Genomic DNA, 19,914 nt, shown 5'->3' on the forward strand with positions numbered 1-19,914 from the left:
TCAACAGTTCATATGAGTGTCATGAACACATCTGCTTTGCGACTGTTTAAAAACTGTCCTTTTATCTCAAAAAGGAAAAAAGTTACAAAGGTTTATAAAATTTAAAGTTAACATCAAATACTCCGAGGACAACCTGCCCCCCACACGGGGCACATTGTCACAGTCGATGTTGGGTTTTACGGTTAATAACTATTTATCTCAGTATGATAGAAAAAAGGAAGTCAGATCTCCTTCAAGTCAAGGGTTCAAGCTTTCATTTAATGCAGGTCTGACTCTTGTGGGATTTTCCCTTGATGAGCGGCGAATTCTAGAGAAAAGTGTGACAAATAGCTCATGAGGCTACTTCATCATGTTGAGCACTACTTGTTATGTCTGCTTGAGTAAAATAATTTTAAAGCAACTTTACTATTGCTTGAGTATATATTTTGGCTACATCCACATCTGGACAGAACAAGCTGTTGCTCCCCCTTTTGCTTTTGAGGAATAGGGTTATGTTAGGTAAAATGAATGCAAGTGTCACGTCCTCCCAAACACACTGAAATCCAATATTTGTGTGTATGTGTGAGCGCCTCCCCTCCAGTTCCTCCCCGCGGTGTCCCACCTCCACCGCGGCCGGCCAATGAGCGCGCGGCGAGGCCACCGGAGCCAGAGCGCAGCCGGAGCGCAGCGGCGCAGCCACGGTGTGGGGGAGGGTCACGTGTGTACACAGCGTAGGGCAGAGAAGCCGCACTCCTCCAGAGGTAGTAAAGTGTGCATCGCACGGACTGCCCCTTTCCAGAACACAAGTCTCGTCTGAAAAGTTGATAGGGCAGGACTGTACGGGACCAAAATGCAGTGAAACGACTCTTTTGCCCGCTTTTAGGCTTTACGAGGGCGGAGAGAGAGTGCGAGCGCGTATTTTTGGACATGTTTGTGAGATGAAGCGAGTGAGAGACACCAATGGAAACGCTACATCCAAACCAAATGCCTCCGTAGGATTGTCACAGAGCCAGTGCTATACGTTTCTGGTAAGTTTTCAACCTAATGTGTTTCGGTTTACGATCTAGTTCCTCTCTCCAAATACGCAACATAAATGATTCATAGCCGTAGTAGTCTTGATAAGCCAGTGTGAGCCGCTTTAGTTTTTTGGCAACAATAGCCGTGGAAATGGACGTATAATGGCAAAACCGTGACAGCTATCCACGCTTTGATCTGCTCAGTCAAGTGTGATGGAAAGACACAATGTCTGCACAAAAATAAAGGGACCACGATATGGGTTCATTTAGCCTGTGTGCTCAGCTGCAGTCTCATTCAAAAAACAGCAGGATTGTGATGAGGGGGAAATGACAAAGTTTCTCACAGTTTGACAGGGTAAAGTTGTACCAGCGACGAATATGTGGCTACACAGCAGAAGGTCATGGGATGCTTTGTGCACTGTCTGCATTAAAAGCCTATAGGAGACAACCCTATTGTGCAAATGCATAGTTTTGCTGACTTAACATTCTCTTTACAAGCCTCACACACAATTCTCAACCACAATGAACTTGCCATGAGTTGCTGTATATTGCTCATAATTCAACCATCATGTAATATCAGGCTTGTTTTTGTGTAATTGTTGGTCTCTTGTGCATTAGATCTTTATAAAACACATAAATCTATTATCTCAGAGTCTGCATCTTTTGCCACACTAAACCTATTGCTGTTAAAACCACAGCTTGACAAGAGCATCAGTGTGTGGTGATTAACAGTTTCACATGTTGAGCATATGTGTTGTTGTGTGTTTTTTGAGTCACAACTGTCACTGGAGATGGCAGTCGTCGGGTCTCAGTAGCGAAAGTTGTTTATGAAGAGAAGATCTAGGCTTTGGTCTTGTCAGGCTTGGTCCATGTGAGCCGTGTGGACATGGGCGTGTGTGGCTGGGCTTAATGGCTGTAAGCTGGCTTTGTGCTGGCCACAAAATGAACTCGGACTACGGTTCTAGCTTTGACAGTTCGGCGTAAGGCAGAAAGACTAGCGGGATTTGACCTGAACGTGACCAGAGGGAATAGTGCAAACATTGCACGGTCCAGCCTCTGTAGGTGTAAGTGCATTAAAGGCTTTGTGCAGGAGACGCTATTAGGTATGGCCACACACTGACCAGACTTTGAAGTGGGAAGATAATTACAAAGCAAAGGCCTGATTGCAAAAAGCAGAGGCGGCTAGAGTCTTCATTACTGGAAATAATGTGTATTTAAGCAGAATTTTAAAGTGCTGGGGTAAAGCTACATTTTGGAGCAGGGTGAAGTTGCTCAAGTCACTGAAATGTTGTGATTTCAAACTAACCATCACACAGATAAAGCATTCTCTGTGCTGAATGCAGGCTAGATTGTAGGGCATCAGCATTTTGGGAGGGTTGAAATTGCTTAACCTGAACCAAGCATATTTTCTCCAGTTTGGCTTCTTCTTAAAGTTTCATGAAAATAAGCGCCAAAATAGCGATGAAGACGAGTCCTAAACGCGACAAAAAAGCAGCAAAAATGTGACAAAAACATGACAAAAAAGGCAACAAAGATGTTACAAAAATGCATTAGAACAGTTACAAATGCAACAAAAACATGAGAAAAAGGTGACAACGTGGCTTTGGAGAAAATGTGCTTGGTTAAGGTAAGAGATTAATTGCTGTTATTGTAATCAGTGATGAAAGCTGAATAACCTTTAATTTCATAAATGTTATCCCACATTAGTATGCACCAAAAAGCACATCACTTATGAACAATCACTGCTGCTTTTCGGGAGGCGCTTACATAAACTCCTTCTTCAAATTAAATTTAGGACCTATTCGGATTGTTAATGCCATTTAGTGTTGAAAATACGAGACAACTTGCTTGACTTGACTCTTCAATTCCTCGATAAAGATGAAGACATAGGCGCAGGTGTGGATTTTACAGCTGCCTGTACATAATAATAAAAAGACATTTTACTAGAACCAAAGCCGGGGATTCCCCGTGTACCTGCAGGAAGTTGCATCAAAGTCACGGGGCCTTAGAAATGCATTGTTTCAATAAAAAAAAGTATTAACTGGTTAAACTGGTTGCAGATAGAGAATGCTTTTCCAGATTTTAGACTTACATGTGGGCTGTTAGATAAATAAAACACTAGCCTTGTGGGTTTGTGAAGGCTCTCATTTGTCCAGCCTAGTGGGTATACAATAGCTATGATGAATATTGCAATGAGTTTCAGCTTTGGTCATGGGCAAAAAACTGTGGCAGAATACAAAGATGCTAAACTTAACTATCAACACGGATGTTTGTCAAAACTATTCCCCTGTAATTCGTAATTCTTTCATTTGAAGTGGTTAACATTTATGGGAAGCCCTTGTCTCTTCTGCAGAATCATAACAAGACTGACTCATGCGTTGTTTTCATTTCAGCCGTAGTAGTTCTGCTTGAATACCTGAGAGGGGGTCTTGTGACATCACTCGGTACATTCTCAGAAAAGGCAGTAAATTCCAGTAAGGATACATGAGGGGTGTGGGCTGCAGTGCTATGTCACTCTACTCCCATCAGCGCATACATCAGCCAGATCTGAATGCACAACTCGAGGACGCCAAGTACGTGTGCGTCACTCAAAATACGAGCTCCGTGTTTTTCTGGTGGGGCTAGAGCGTGCTGTAACAGGGCCTCCCTCCCTCTGGGAATATTTCACTTAACCACGTTTGACATTGAGTAGTGCATGAAAGTTCACATGCGGCTTAATCACATCTAACACAACTGCAGAACTGGACATGTGCGAGGAGCAGGGTTTTTGTTTCTCTCTCTCTGACAGCACAATCTGCACATTTCAATTGTGGTGTCACTTTAAAGGTCATACATTAAGTTCAGGAACCGCAACAAACTCATCAATGTCTCACTTTTGTCCGGGTATGACTAAAAACTGGTTAGAAAAACTAAAAAAGATTAAGATAAACACATCCGGAAAAAGAGTCTAGTTGAATTTCTGATCATGTTCAGGCTTCACAATATATCACTAAATTATTGCCATCGTAAAGTTTGGTAACACAATAACAAGAAAACAAAAAATATTGCAATATCTCTCTGGGGCTCTTCAATCAGAACAAAAATTCATAATAGCTCAATTGTTTTCATCCTGATTGACAATGAAACAAATTGGTTTCGATTTGTGAACTATTGCAATAACTATTACAGTCTGACTGTGTATTATTGCAAAATACTCTCCAGCATACAGTGTGTTTAGGCTACACCCCACAGATCAGGAACGGGTAGCTTGGTGGAAAAAGTTTGCCAGATCAAAATGTCAATGCTTAAAAGACATTAAAGAGAACAAGAAAAGAAGATTAGAGGAAGCATGAAAGTCAAATGTGGATCTATTGAAACGTAAAGCAGTCTTAATGACTTGTTTACCGGAATGAATCCTTTCCGTAGTCCCTCTGGGAGTAATATAAGTGTTAATGGGATGATGGGGGGTCTTTCATCTCCCCCTGTGTCTCTGGCCCGAAAACCACAATTGCAACTTTGCTGCCTATGGGTCGGAGGCCCAATACACATTAATAGAATCACAAAGAAGCTAACGGCTAACGGGCAAAGCTAACTGTGGGCTAGAGCCACTTAAACAGCATTTACAGCCAAGTTTGAGTGAAAAAAAATGATCTCCATTGTGTAATTGGATGTACAATATCCCTCTCTTACTTTGTCTTTTCTGTCAGCGTAGTATTTACTCTCACGGACAATTAATGAGTAAAAAAACGAAACATGCTACGACACCTGCAGTGGCGCTTATGGCCTTTAGGCGCATGAGTTACTTACTACTGCTTTAACAATGGGTTATTTGCTAATGCTATTTGATTTACTTCAGCAAGTTTAAAGCTGGGGACAGGTGTTCAAGATGGTAGTGTGATTGTGTTTTGTAGTTTGTGAGACGCGGGGCAGGGCTGGAGACAACAGAGAGATAAAGATGTTGAGGCTCTCTTTGGGAGTACCGAGGATGGGTGGGGTTATCAACAGGTCAGCACACTGCGTTCCTTGTTTTTGGAGTCCGATGGAACAAGCTGAGGCTAAGGAGATATTTGAATACAGGGAAAGATGACACACAGTTTGTTGTGAGAAGAAGATACAGCAAGATGTAGGTGATTTGTTTCTATTCAGTAGCAGAGGAAAAGACGTTCATTGTGTGATAAATGAAAGCTCAGCACAGTGTCGAGGTGTATTTTAGTTGACCAAATGGAGGCGGTGTTAAGCCCATCTCCAGCACCATTATGTGACAGTCGTATGCCAGTATTACCTCACTGTAATTAACCCATTATATGTCCAGGATATTTGCTAGCCCATTATCACTTTCATCTTTCCATCACCAGTGCAAAGTGGAGGTAATTTCCTTTCATGTTGAAGCAGAAATAGCTCGTAAGGCACAATGTTAGTCATGAAGAGTAGACTTTTACTTTTACCTTGCTTGTTTTTCCCTTCAGCTTAGTGGGGAAAAAATATCAAGATTTCATTATCACGAGCTGCTGGCTTGCACAATGCGCGAAACTCAGGAACTGTGTTTTTAACAACACCAAGGCTGATTGTGCTCACAATAGTGGATAGAAAGAAGAAAAGAGAGAGGGGCAGTAGTAATCATCCAGACAATATGAGAACGATTATGTATAGTGATTTGTTATCTCGACTATTCCAAGGATTACTCTTTTTGCTATGCATTTACCGCAAAAAAATCAATACCAAAGATGGTAGTGTGCAATATTGCACCGTATATACTTCTACTAACATTTATTATTATAGTAATCTGTACCTGAATGCCTTTAAACCGGTAGATGAAAACATTGGCGAAACAAAACACTGACGTGCTGAAGGACACGTTTCTTTGTTGCAAAACAGAGAAGAAACAGGAGAAGATTTTGTTCTTACCCAAACATCTCCAAAGCTGAATATAAAACCATCACTCTTTGTTTCTCTGGAGGTCTGAGCTTTGGCTGCTGCGTGCTGGACTCATCTCAGCCAAAAACAGTGACGTGGTTATGGGACCCCAGAGCCGCCCATTGAAAAAACACCTCTCCATCTGTATTAGGGGATGCGAGGTTGTGTAATATTTGTGATCATGTCTCTCTGTTGTTGATCACTGTCAGTTTGTGAATTACGTTTTATTGGGCCTTTCAACAAAAGCACATTTGTTTTCTTTCTGTTTGCATCAAATCCCCCATTTATGTCTTCATATAAGTCAATTTAAAGCTGTACTATTCTTTTACGTCAGGTTTGTCGAACTCGTTTGGGTCGTGGCCCGAAATTCAGCCGCCACGGCGGGTTGCGGGACGCATATATTGTAAAGGACTGTTGCCAAATAAATAACAACGGGTTACGATTATTGTGCTTTATCAGCCTGTGTCACACGTTTCTCAACGTGCTGCATTTGGTCATTATTCATTCACTGAAGTCCGCCCTGGGGCAGTTACCACATGGCTATAATGTGCTGTTTATATCCCGATTCTTATTATGTCAGTGCCCTCTGCTGGACACGTGTGGAATTCTTTCCTTTTTTAATTTAAGCTGCCCCCTAGTGGCTGGAGTGAGCATTCTTGCTATTTCAAAATCCATAACTCCTCACAGGAATGGGCTTTATTATTTTTTTTGCACCCTCAGAGATTCATGCTCTACAAAGAGCCACATTATCATCATCTCGCGGGCCGCATCTGGCCTTGCGTTTGACACATGTGCTTTACGTAAATAATCACAGCAAGCACGACAATTGTAGTGATTCATTTCACTTTTTTCATTTCATGTATTAATTTATTTTAGGCAGCAGCACAAAGAGCGCAAAGCAAATAACAGTCCACATGTAGCATAATGAACAACTCTGCCTAAAAGGGAGTGAAAAGACTAGGGGTGTGAGGCCAAATGATTCGATGTAAAGCAATTGATCACTTTCTTGGTACAGTACAATTCGATACAATACATTCTGTAAGATTAATCAGGCTGCACCCTTCAGGGAAATGTTTTTGTGATCAAGAATTCATTTCAGCTAATGCAATATACAGTTTAGTGAATCAACATAATTGTAGCTTAACCACTGTCTAAAAAGATAGAGGTGCATGTTGTCTGACAATAACACTGTGTGCTTGAAATGTGTAACAAGTACGTTTTTGTGAAGTATGCCGACTTTATTCTGCACCCTGTCCTTACTGCCGACGCTGTTAGGTTAAACCAGGATAAATCAAGTCTCAAATTATGATTGTGTTGTCAAACTGCATTTAAATATCTATTTTGAAATGTACAATACTTGTACCAGTTACACTGAATCACTCTAATGTGTGTTATATGCAGTTACTTACACATAGTGTAGCTGAGCTGTTCTTTATTATTTACTCTTTTGTTGGGTCTAATTTAAATCTATGGATGATGCAGGGAAGTTCTTTTCTTTTTTTTTCCCACATTTTTTGATGTTTGGTCACAATCTGTGCTGAAAGTTTTTGAAAAGTGCTTGAAAGTATTCAATCCAACATCGTGCGTGCAGCTTGATTAATGACAAAAGTGTTCTCATTTGACTTTCACACACTGACTGTTGGCTCAGAAACTCGAAACCTCACCCACTTCCATCTCATTCTTCCTTCCTCCCTCATCACATGATAGTTTGGCTGATTAAAAAACTTGCCTCGGTGCCCCTAGTTATAAAACGCGACTTGACTGCTTTCAAATGGGGCTTAATGATTGCAGATGGGAGCCCTGTAGTTCAGTTTCTTTAGTTCTTTATCTAAAGCCGTGATTACTGTAGGAAGCTGCCTTCGGGTGTCAATGTGCAAATGAAAGGGTGCGAGAAAACGCCTTTATAAAGCAGGTGCTAATGAAAGGGGACAAGTACCCACAATGCCATTGGTTCTCTGCCTTTAATAATCAGCCACCCCTCCTCGAGTCTGTAGGTGATGAAAAGGTAGCGACGAGTGAGCGAGAAAGACCTGCACCATATGAAATGAGCAATATGGGAAAATTGTTATAAATAAGTGAACTAAATAACTAACCAGGACCAGAGCACGATCATATTAGGACCAGACCATGGGAAAAGTCTCTTAACAGGACAGGGCCATGACTTGACCACTATATTGCTCCCAGACAAAAGTAGAATCAGGGTCTGACAGTCCTTAAAAGCCTTTAGTGAGGCCATAAGCTAATTGTGTCCTGTTGGTTAAGCCCCGGTTTAGCAAAGCGAGTCAGCGGCTGCTTGTTGTTGTAGGGTCTGTTTACAAAAAGGCCTGACCGCTGTTCCAGTCCTGGACCAGACAGGTTTTTTTGTAAAGAGTAACCCTACACTCCTCTTCCTCCTGATCCTTTTCCAGTGCGGTGCCTCTACTATAGTGCCATTACAGCCAATCAGAGAGCAGCAGGGGCGGGGCTAAGGCAAAGGGCTTGTGTGCGCGTCTGTGTCTGAGGGCTTACGGCCAAAACAGCCCCTCTGTAGTGGAGCGTTACATAAGTGAATGGAAGAATGTTTTCCCTGCTCTTCTTGCATTGTTGCTCACCTCATGAAAGCAAAATTAGAGCATTGCAAATTGGGTCACACACGTCTTGGTATTTAAACTTTTAGAACTTTTTGAATATTCAAAAGACAAAATATTGAGAAATTATTTTATGGTCTGTATCGTTTTCAATCTACGAACTGCTAAACTGATTCAAGAATCACAATCGCATACATTTTAGAATATGTTTAAGATCTAAGTTTTTTGCAGGTTTCATACAGGATATTGTTCAACCAAATTAATTACAGCCTTTCTGAATTGCTTCCCTTCAAATTACTCCTGTCGCCCTAATGGTAGTAGTGAGTAAGGCATCATCAAAGTCCTGTTCGTGTCTGCTATCTATGATACGCATGCAAACAATATTGCCCATTTGACTAAGGCACAGGCCACCGGTTTTACATACTGAGAAAACTGGTTCTTGCCTGAGCTTAGACGAGATGACGCGCACCTGTCTGGTCTTCACGTGTGCGCTCAGTCACGCAAATAGACCAAAGATGTTGCTAGCATTTAGCCTCTAGTTAAAAGCGACCAAGCTCTTCCAAGTTTTGTGACACAAAAAAATACTTGCGTCTTTTTGCATTTGCTTTTTTAACATATCTCAGTCTGGAAAAACGGTGGCTTGTTCCTTTAAACAACCTTTAAGTTCTTATAAAAAGTCACCTTATTTATGCAATAGGATCCTCCATGAGTCTGAGCAGCCTGCCACTTCTCCATGTGTTTTCCTGCTCTTTTCTCTGACTTTACCCTACACTTTGACCTCACTTTGGCCTCTTCTCACCAGTGTCACCTTCTCATACCCTCTATAAATCTCTCCCATCACCGCATTCCCGTGCCAAGGTCCTCTTGTCTGTAGCCGGAACAGAGAGGAAGAAGTGCGTCAACTGCCTGTCCAGATGAGTGCAGCTCTTATCGGGCTAGTCAGTCATGTGAAAAGCCCTAAACATTGCCTTCATACACGAGGTGCTAATGGAGGAAGATACAACCCACGATGCTGCTTTTTGTCTTTTGCAATCAGTGACCAACCGGTCCACAGGGAAGAAAAGTGCTAAAATAAGCACAAATGGCTTGCAAAGGCCACAAATATTTAGCAAATGTGCACTGAAAGCAACAAAATAATAAGTCTCCATTGAGATTTATTAAACGTATAACCCGTAGACCTATACAGATGATGCTCATATTTCATTCTTCTCTTGTGTTATTGCTTCTGAACTTGTTATGAAAATGTAAATTCTCAATGATAAAAAAGGCACATACTGTATTTTTCCAAAATTGTGCCACCAAGGACTGAACCAAGACTAAAGACTGTCAACAAAACAAGTCCTTAACCAGAGAAATCAATGCAAGCCATGGTCTCCCACCGCAGTGACTACAAAAGTAGGAGACGAGGTAAAGAAAGAGCTTGCTCAGGCATCATAACAAACGCACTGTTGTTCTTTAAAGGGCCTCATTTGCTCGGGACAGTGTGGCTCTGGTCCTGGGGTTGAGGCCTGAGCCGGCAAATGGAGCTGAAATGAATTGTGAGGTGTTCGTATTCAGCTAGTGAGAAGCACTGAAGTGAAATTAACAGAGTTACCCGGGGATAATGGCCAGGCCGTGTCTGACGTGACTGCCTCTCCGGACTGCACTGAGAGAAGGGCTATTTCAGTAAACACCATTACTACACATTACATCTCTGATATATGGGCTTGTTTGGCTGTTACAGGAAAAATGACTTTCTGTTTGGTCGACATTTTTTCTATGAGGAAAATCACTTTTGTAGCATAAATCAAACCACTTTGATAAATAAGCTGTCCCCCTCTGTCTGTGTTGCAGTTGGCGTGCTGAGGTGCGCTGTGTCGAGCCCGCGATGTGGATGTGCTTGCTTTACAATGAGACAGACTCCAGCGTGGACCAGCAGCTGTGCCAGGACCTCGGCCTCATCCTCTCCATCCTCTCCCTCGTCTACCTCCTGGTGTGCTTCCCTCTGGGGCTCTGCTACAATGTGCTGCTGGTGGTGGTCAACCTGTCCAACAAGGTTTCCATGACCATGCCAGATGTGTACTTCGTCAACATGGCCATCGCGGGGCTCGTTCTCAATGTGGTGGCCCCAGTCGAGCTGTTGAGCTCCAGCTTCAGCCGCTGGTTCATTTGGGACTACAATAACGAGGTGTACATCACTCTGCTGATTCTGTTCAACATCTCCTCTCTGGTCATCATGTACTCCACCACACTGCTCAGTCTGGACTACTACATTGAGCGTGCGCTGCCTCGGACTTACATGTCCAGTGTGTACAATACAAAGCACGTGTGTGGCTTCATTTGGGGCGGGGCTGTGCTCACTAGTTTCTCCTCCCTGCTCTTCTATGTCTGTAATCATGTCTCCACCAAAATGATCGAGTGCTCCAAAATGCAGAATAAGGAGGCAGCGGACGCTATTATGATGTTTATTGGCTATGTGGTCCCAGCAGTGGCAGTGCTTTATGCTTTTGTGCTTATTTTACGGATCCGTAAAGAATCGACCCCTCTGGACCAGGACTCTGCCCGACTGGACCCTTCAATCCACAGACTTCTGCTGGCCTCTGTGTGTGTTCAGTTTGTGCTGTGGACACCTTACTACATGACTCTGTTAGTGCACACTATAGCCGGGAGCCCAGGCTCCTTTAGCAATAGACACCACTATCCCACCTATTATTTCCTCCGATGTGTGGCCAAGCTGCTGGCCTTCTCCAGCAGTTTTGCCATGCCTCTCATGTATCGGCAAATGAATAAAAACTTCTCCAACAAGCTTCAGCGGCTGCTGCGCAGGCTGCACTGCTCGGACCAGTCATGTCCTCATGAACGCTCAGCGGTGCAGCAGGTGGTGACGTGAACTTACCCAAAAGGAGACCCCTGACCCCCAGCACTTATCTCTGCTCCAGAACCGCAGTGCACTGGACTTCTGCCAGGCTCAGGAGCTGGGCTCTGGACTGTGTTACAGCGACAGCGGACTGTGGAATTTCCTGTCACCTTTAAGAGCTCCATCTGATAAATGGAGCTCTGCAGTGGACACAGGCTAAACCACTAAGTGCTTTTATGTTTGTTACCAACTAAAGCTATCCACACACTTAGGCCTCTAGTGTGAGCATTGGCACAAACAGCAGCTAACTACCATGAAGGAATCATGCTTTTTTAGAAACCCCCAGTCAGTGTAGTAGGTTATTGGTAACATGGCATGTTTAATTTATAACATTTAGGTTTGCATGTTTACTAGTGCATGGCTGCCAGGCATTACTGCAACTACAGGACTATAAATACTTGAAAACATAGTTCATTAATTAGCCCTGTTTGATTATAAAAAAAAAAAAAATTAGAGAGAAGTTTCCCTCAAATCAGACACCTGTATCACTTGAACAAATGTTGATGTGTTCATAATAATAACCTGTGTTTCAAGGTGGAGTTCTATATAACAGGCTTGTAATTATTAAAATATCGGAGCTTGGCATCATTCAAGAGCATTCAACTATACTTTAAATCAGGTTTTATGCCATAGCTGGTATACCTCTTGTGATCTCTGCTGTCATTATATGCATTTAAGCACTTCATTTATATTATATTGTTCTGTTATTGCTTTACAAATCAGCTAACAAAGTCTATAGTGACAAACGGAGTGGTCAGTGAAGTCTGTGCTGCGAGAAGAGGAGGTGTTTTCTACATTCCCCGCATTGTATGAGTGTTTGAGAAGGTTTTGTCCTGTGGAAATATGTCAGCCGGTCCAGACACTGTCACAGACCTTCACTTAAATATGACTGGATTGCCTTTCAAGGTCCCACCAAAATGTTATAAATGCTGCTCGCTTGTGTAAAAGGCAGATTCGAGACTATGACAAATATTTATTACAATTGTGCGGGATGTGTATCATTGGCATAGAGATAAATAAATTAATATAAAAGAACAATGAATTAAAACTGAAACAAATAAATAATTAAATGATAAAATTGACACTTGTTGTAAAGGGTTTTCTATTTAGTTGTATTCATATGTGGGTTATACATCCATGTCCTGCTGTAGCCGCTGCTGAATAAATAAAATCACTGCATTTGTGGCAGTTAATGATTACTTGGAGCCAGCTCAAAGTCCTGGTGTTTGTTTAGGATTTGAATGCACACAGTGGCTGCAGGTCAAATGTGAAATGAGGGCAATGACGGCATTTGATCATGTGAGCTCGTAATCTCTCCTCAAATATGTCTCTTATCTGACTACAGGCACGCGCCAAAGTTATGGTCCTATATTCGGTAAAGGTGAATCTGCCTCAGTAACACTTAACGAATAACTTTTCTCTTTTATGGCAAGTGTTTATGTTAAATGTCATAAATCAGTGAACATGTTAATGAAAAAAAACACATCTATTTTATGATTAACAAACACGCTGAGGTTGGTGACTACTAAATGTTGAAGTGGATGAAGTCACACTTTTGTCAAATTATTCTTTGACCCGTGAGGAGCAGGAAGAGACATTTGGCAATTGTCGGAGTCCGGACCCAAACCCTGATGAAAGAACTGGACCGGTTCACTATATTTAGAAATCCACTGCTGTGGGATTTCCGTGGAGAGCATGAAAACTATATATTTTTGGAAACCTTATGGTATAAGCAATGAGAATTTTTATTTTTTTTCCATTTGCCCATGTCATTGTGCAATTATACAATATTCCCATCAGAGTAAATGGGGAGTTCTGGTCATCGCTACGGCAACATATGACAATTGTCTGTGAAACATATGACAAGGGTTTCATTGGATTTTTTGACTGGAACGAGCAAATGGAATTTTCTGCCAAATTTTGTAAATTTCCGCCAAACTAGGTTTTTTTCTCCCCATATAAATGTTATTATTGCTATTATCGCACCTTTTGTTTTACATACCAGAGCAAATGGAAAGATTGCTTATTTCATAAAGTTTTCAAAAATGTATAGTTTTGATACTCTCTTATTACACAGTGAATCGGACTAAAGAGTCTGATGCGCAGCAGCTTTAAACACTCGACTATTAGCTGTCACAAATTCCAGCTCAATCTAATCACAAACTTTCAAACATCCAGGTAGATTGAATAACAAGTCTGAAAAGTCGAGACCTCTGTCCAGTTTCTTTACCACTTCAACATCTAGTGGGAGATTCTGTCACCAACCTAAACCCCGAAGAAATGCTTTGGTTAGTTAGGACAATCATGCAAGAGCAGAGTTTTATGCTAATATCTCGACTACTGGGTGAAAAAAAAAACAAAGTTCAAAGTATGTAGAAACTTCCCTTTTAAGCAATGCCAACTTCTCTCAAAGCCTTTACAGTATGTTCCAAGGCCACAGATCTGAAACACTTTTTGGCAGCACTAATTAATGGCTGCTCCCACAAATGAACTTTCTGCACGATATCCGTGACTTGCAAATGAAGCTTCGTCGTGAAACTTGTTCAAAATAACAGCTCACATTACTGGCCTTGACTAGAGTTTGCTTTCTTTTTTTTCTTTTTCTTTCTTTTTTTACGGGGGCCTCCATTTCTTGTAAGTGGAAAGAAATTGGTGTGATAATGAGAGCGAAATGCTGTAAAACCTCCTCCTGCAGCACAGACTCAAGCTATTGTTCAAAAAAACGGCAAAACCTCAAGAATCAGACCCACTTTCAGATGTGACGACTGGGTGCGAGCGTATGTGTATACTAAGTAATGTGTATATATTGTATGTGGATAATGGCTCTGTCGAAAGTACAGTATTATTTCATGAGAGATATATTTAGATTCTGTAAGTAATCGACTGTCAATGAGTCAAAGACTGATTAAACAATAAACTAACGTAAAAAATCTCTGCAAGTTGTGCCTTCCTTTTATTTATTTTTTTTGTTTTCCTTTTTTGGAGAAATCTTCCATGTTGTTGAACCATTGGAACATTTTTCAAGTCTACATATAGAAGGTTTACTTCGCATATGTCTTTGTTTTAAACAGGTGCGTAAGAGAAGGCACAGAGGCCAAATGTAGAAAAGGAAAAATCTCTCGCACACTGTATACTTGCAACACCAGTGTTCTTTTATAAGTCTACATATAGAGAAATTGACCCACAGTAAGGTTTGATGATTCAAAAGTGCGCACATAGTATTTTCTTACACACATTTGACATTGCCTGTGAGCTGTTTGTGAATCTGCTGACATGCATGCTGTATAGATGCCACCATGTTGTATAGTGGTAAATGCAGATTGCTTGCGGCGAGGCCCTGTAACCACGCCATTCAGACTGGGTAAAAAATAGCGGCATTCCTCACATTCTGGGGATTGTTTAGTCTTCGCTGCGTCTAACAATCCGATATTGTTGAAGTTCCCAGAGAAAACAATGCGGCGTAGGCCACATCTGATGATAAGGCTTTACGCTGAGACAAACAGTCAGGTCAATTTGCACAAACGGAGTGGATGGAGAGTACAGTACGACAGTGAGATTGAGTTGTTGGAAAAGCTGGTTATTTACAGTTTGGTGAGGCACTGCAGAGGGAATTCACCACATGAGTTTCAGATCAACTACATACTCTTTAGCAAAAGTGGGCCCTGAACTCTCTTTCCATAATTTATGTCATTTATACACGGTGCAATTGCAGCTCTTTCACATCACATTCACCCCACATTGTGTTGTGGTCTAGTGCATTTTGCAATGGCAGAAATGTCTTGTTTATCAGATGTATTGATTTAGTTCAAGTACTGTGTTTTCTGGACTATAAGTCGCACCAGCCAGAAAAGGCATAATGAAGAAGAAAAAAGATATATAAGTCGCTCCGGAGTATAAGTCGCACCATCCTTGGAAACTTCCTGGGCATGGAGGCGAAACTGCACCGTTGACAAGCCTCTCCCGGCAGCATGTTGTTCAAGCACCCATTTGCGAACTTGTTCATCCAGCTGTGGCCATCGAGCTTTTAGCTTTTAGCTTATGTTTATGTTTTGTACATTGCAATAAAAGTAGCCTCCACTTTTCGCCAAACTTTCTTTTTATTTTTAGTGATACAGGAGTAGCAGATACTGGTACACGAGCCTAGAGCGCCCTCTTGCGGCTGTCAGTGCGAAAATAACAAACGTGAAATCATACACTTTTATGTATAAGTCGCACCCCCAGCCAAACTATGAAAAAAGTGTGACTTATACTGTAGTCCGGAAAATACGGTATTCAGTTGTTGACCTATAGGGTTACAACATACATTTAAAATGTTATAAGAAGATAATAACGCCATATTTAGTATGATTTGTGAGTGAAAACAGTATGTTAGATCAGGGTTTCTCAAAACTTTCACACCAAACAACATAAAATACTATTTGACCTTCCAAGTACCACCAAGCCTATCAAGATTAAATCAGGACTAAATTGCAACTAAAAGGGGTTTAAATAGACCTAATTGTCTAAACTGGGCGTAAACCACATCTAACCAAGAAAAAAAACACCCAACCTTTTTCTTGCCTCTAAATAAAATGAATAAAATCTAAATTTTCTGAGGACTCTGCATATCATCTGAAGAGTGGTTGTACTCAAAACAGCTGCAGGCAGTAGTTGTAAAAGCTATCATCAGTACCAATGTTGTTTCTTGATACAATTATGGGCGTACTGATAGTGCATGAGCAGTAAGTATAGCATTACTAATGGCAACAATGGTAGTGTGGTACACCTTTGTTTGTGCAACATTACATTCTGCTTCTTGCTTAACAATTAATTGCACAACAAATTATGAGCTAAAAATATCAAAAACTGGCATGGAAAGGATGGATTTGTGGGGTTTTCCATATCACACATCTGGAGTTGATAATGATATAGGCCTAATGATGAAGTCATTGTAAAGATTATTAACAAAACATTTCTTACTTGTTTTTATGTACCCCCATACACAATCCAAATTTGCTTTGGCTGTTCCACTGCAGCAGAATCTTCTTCTTCTTCTTCTTCTTCTTCTTCTTCTTCGTCTTCGTCTTCTTCTTCTTCTTCTTCTGCTTCTGCTTCTGCTTCTTCCTCTTCTCCTTCTCCTTCTTCTCCTTCTTCCACTTCTTCTTCTTCTCTTCCTCCTTCCTCTTCTTCTTCTCCTCCTCCTCCTCCTCCTTCTCCTTCTTCTTCTTCTTCTTCTTCTTCTTCTTCTTCTTCTTTTTCTCCTTCTTCTTCTCCTCCTCCTCCTTCTTCTTCTTCTTCTTCTTCCTCTTCTTCTCCTTCTCCTTCTTCTTCTCCTCCTTCTCCTTCTTTTTCTTCTTCTACTTCTTCTACTTCTTCTTCTTCTTCTCCTCCTCCTCCTCCTCCTTCTCCTTCTCCTTCTTTTTCTCCTTCTTCTTCTTCTTCTTCTTCCTCTTCGCGTGCCACATTTGCACTAACTATGTTTTTCTTAAGGAGAGCTTCACGGCAAACCAAAACTATGAGTCTGGCCCCGTCCCGTGAACAGCAGACCACCTACAGTACAAGCGCGCTGGCAGGGCGTTGGGATTGTGGTTTTTAATATTTGATTTGGCCCTTGCACAAGTTTCACACAAAGGCCAAGACCACCAGTGTTTTTCCTAATGTGGGTCAAATTAGCCTGTAAGAAGTAGGGACCAGGAAAATCTTTGTTACTCTGAAGTGTGTTAGCCAGACAGTGCAGAGGTGGAACTAAATATTGTTTAAGTTACACGGTGCGGGGCCAAGGGGAGGTGCTCCACTAACCAAAGTGATAATCTAAAGGAAATGAATCACAGAGGAAGGTAAAGGAAATAGGATTTATTGGCAGGGACTATAAGGCAGGTTGACCAAATTGGAATAACATGAATTTTATGTAGCGGGTGTGGGGGCTTCCAGATTTTGTGACTGATGATTGAACAGTAACATTGTCAATGTCCAGGTGTAGTGTTCAGAAGTACTGAAAGGTGTAAATATGACAAACGTATCAAGTCAAGTGTACATTTTAGAAGCAAATATATGTACTGCGGTGGTGATTACTGCTATGATTGAACATTACACTACTGTTGCCACCAAGGTGAAAAACACATTGGAATTGACAAAGTATAAACCTCATAGAACATGGTTATTGTTATCAACAATAGCACAAATACTTTTGTGGTACTACCATACATAAACCAGAGTTGGGGAGAATACTTTGAAATTGTATTTAGCTACTGAATACTGAATACGAGCCGTAGCATTTACTTTTAGATACTTTTGGAATACTTCACATTTATTGTCATTATATTTATGCATGAATATGGTGTATTATTACAAAAATGAAGACACATTGTTGGAAAACCTGTGATAAACTCAATAACCATTAATAATGAACTCTTTAACTCTCTTGGCAGATGAAGCTGCAGATACAGCATCGTGTGACGCATGTGCAGTGTTTGTATGAACTGTTGCATGAGGCGTTTGAAATCTTTATTTTATTTTAGGAGGAAAAACAGGTCAACATTAAAAGTTCTTTCTTAATAATGTTGTGCAATATGGAGCTAGAATGTAATGACTGATACTGGGATGTATTCCATTGATTTTTGGAAAGTAACTATATTCTAAATACTCTCAAATGAAAGAGTAACTATACCAGAATACAGTTACTCAAAATGAGTATTCTAAATACATGTATTTAGTTACTCCACAACACTGCAGTCTAACTTAAACAATAAGTTAAAAACAGACATTCTTTCTATGTCCAAATATTGCCTCAACACAACACAATGAACAACAATATTCAAACCTCCAGTCCAGTCTCAAACTCAGAATCCTCTACACTCTGTGTTTATTTAAGCTTTAGTGATGTATTTAAGTTGTGGACACAGAACAGCACATGGGTGTGTTTTTGAGTGGTGGATATTACACTTCTTCATGAAGGCAGCTCAACAACTAGCATTATCAGCAATGCTCACTATATGAGCGCAAAGAGAGCTGTCCTGTTTTGAATCATTATTAACGTGTGAAAATGTTTACTCATATCGAAAGTTCCCTGTATAAAAGTCAATGAAACAGTATAACTTCTATTATCAAGGTACACGGTGTACATCAGAGACAGAAGGAACGAACTGTGCTGTAAATTGTCAAAGTCTCAACTTTTCTTTTCTGCTTCAGCCTTCAAGAATTGAAAAGAGAATGTTGCAAATGTATCTTTGGCTGCAGACCTCGCTTCACTCTTTGTGTTAGTGCTCCATATAGTGGATGAAAATGGAATTGCGTTACATCAATCAAACCTATTTTGCTGTTGTTAACATGCAGTATAGCCTAAAGATAGAAATGAAACTTTGATAATTATATCAAATATTGTTTGATGAATAGGGCTGTGTCTTCCATGTCTGAACTCATGCTGCAAAAGGGTTACACTTCACCCTCATTATTTGAACATGTTTGTCTCAGTGGCATCATGATGTTAATTTAACGTCAAGCGCCTCCTCTTTGCACTCTTTTTATTTTTCTGGAACTGGAACTTGTCTTATAGAGAGTCACAAACTACCTTATTGTACGAGCTAATGGCATTGTAAATATGTTCTTGCTGAACTGTAACAGGATGTTTTGAGCAGAAACACTGACCAGATAAGGCTCACTCATCTTATCACATGATCTCAGTTTTTGGGTTGCAAAGAAATTAAGCGGGACTGATTTCTAAATAAATCAAATAAACGACTTCAGTTAGCTTTATTAATGATTTCCTTTGCAACTATAAAAAATGGAGATGTCTGTGTCTGTGTCTGTGTCTGTGTCTGTGTCTGTGTCTGTGTCTGTGTCTGTGTCTGTGTCTGTGTCTGTGTCTGTGTCTGTGTCTGTGTCTGTGTCTGTGTCTGAGGAGAGACATTTGCAATGAGCGTTGTCGAGCGACTCTTGGCAACCAGTACCGTACAAACTGCCCTGGGTATTTTCATGACCGTAATCAATTTCTTCCCAATATGATAACTCTGCACTACTGTCATTTTTCAAGATGACACAAATGAATGACCCACCTGCCACATTCAGCCATTTAAAAAAGATTAAGCTATCTCATGCCTAAATATAGTCTGTATTGCATGCTTGATTTTAATTGTAGATCACATAATAGTTGAACCAGTCTTTTATATAAAACCTTAAACAGATTTTGATACAGATAAAGCTTGGATTCTTGACCTGCACAAACAAACACAGATGTGACTTTAGAACAGTTATCAACTTTATAAAGCGCTACATGTCATCATTTATTCACTCCATATTCTACTACTGTCGCCACACTGAGTCACACAAAGGCAATGTGGGACACGTGTCTTGCACAAATGCACAAATGTCACTAGGGCAACAAGAAAAAAGGGAAACATCATATTAATGGGCTAGGCCACTAAATGGTTGTGCAGTACAGCCGGTAGAGGAACTAAAATGCAGCTCATTCTCTCTAATACAGAAGAGTAATAGGCAGATAGACAGCTCTATATAAAACAGATATGTAAACAGACAGGTAGTTCTGACTGTGTTCAGTCACACTCGAGACATATTAGTTTATGTTATG

General features: G+C 40.8%; 1 protein-coding gene across 1 annotated transcript; it reads left to right on the plus strand.

The window, feature by feature from the left end:
• The first annotated feature begins 696 nt into the window (after nt 1–696).
• Nucleotides 697–12,731, plus strand: gpr146 (G protein-coupled receptor 146). The gene is made up of 2 exons (XM_079564564.1): nt 697–1,007; nt 10,289–12,731. Exon 2 carries the CDS (start codon nt 10,323–10,325, stop codon nt 11,322–11,324), a length of 1,002 nt encoding a protein of 333 aa, XP_079420690.1. The 5' UTR covers nt 697–1,007; nt 10,289–10,322; the 3' UTR covers nt 11,325–12,731.
• Nucleotides 12,732–19,914: the final 7,183 nt, after the last annotated feature.

This window comes from Gobius niger (genome assembly GCF_951799975.1).
Source record: "Gobius niger genome assembly, chromosome: 10".
Lineage (NCBI taxonomy): Eukaryota > Metazoa > Chordata > Actinopteri > Gobiiformes > Gobiidae > Gobius > Gobius niger.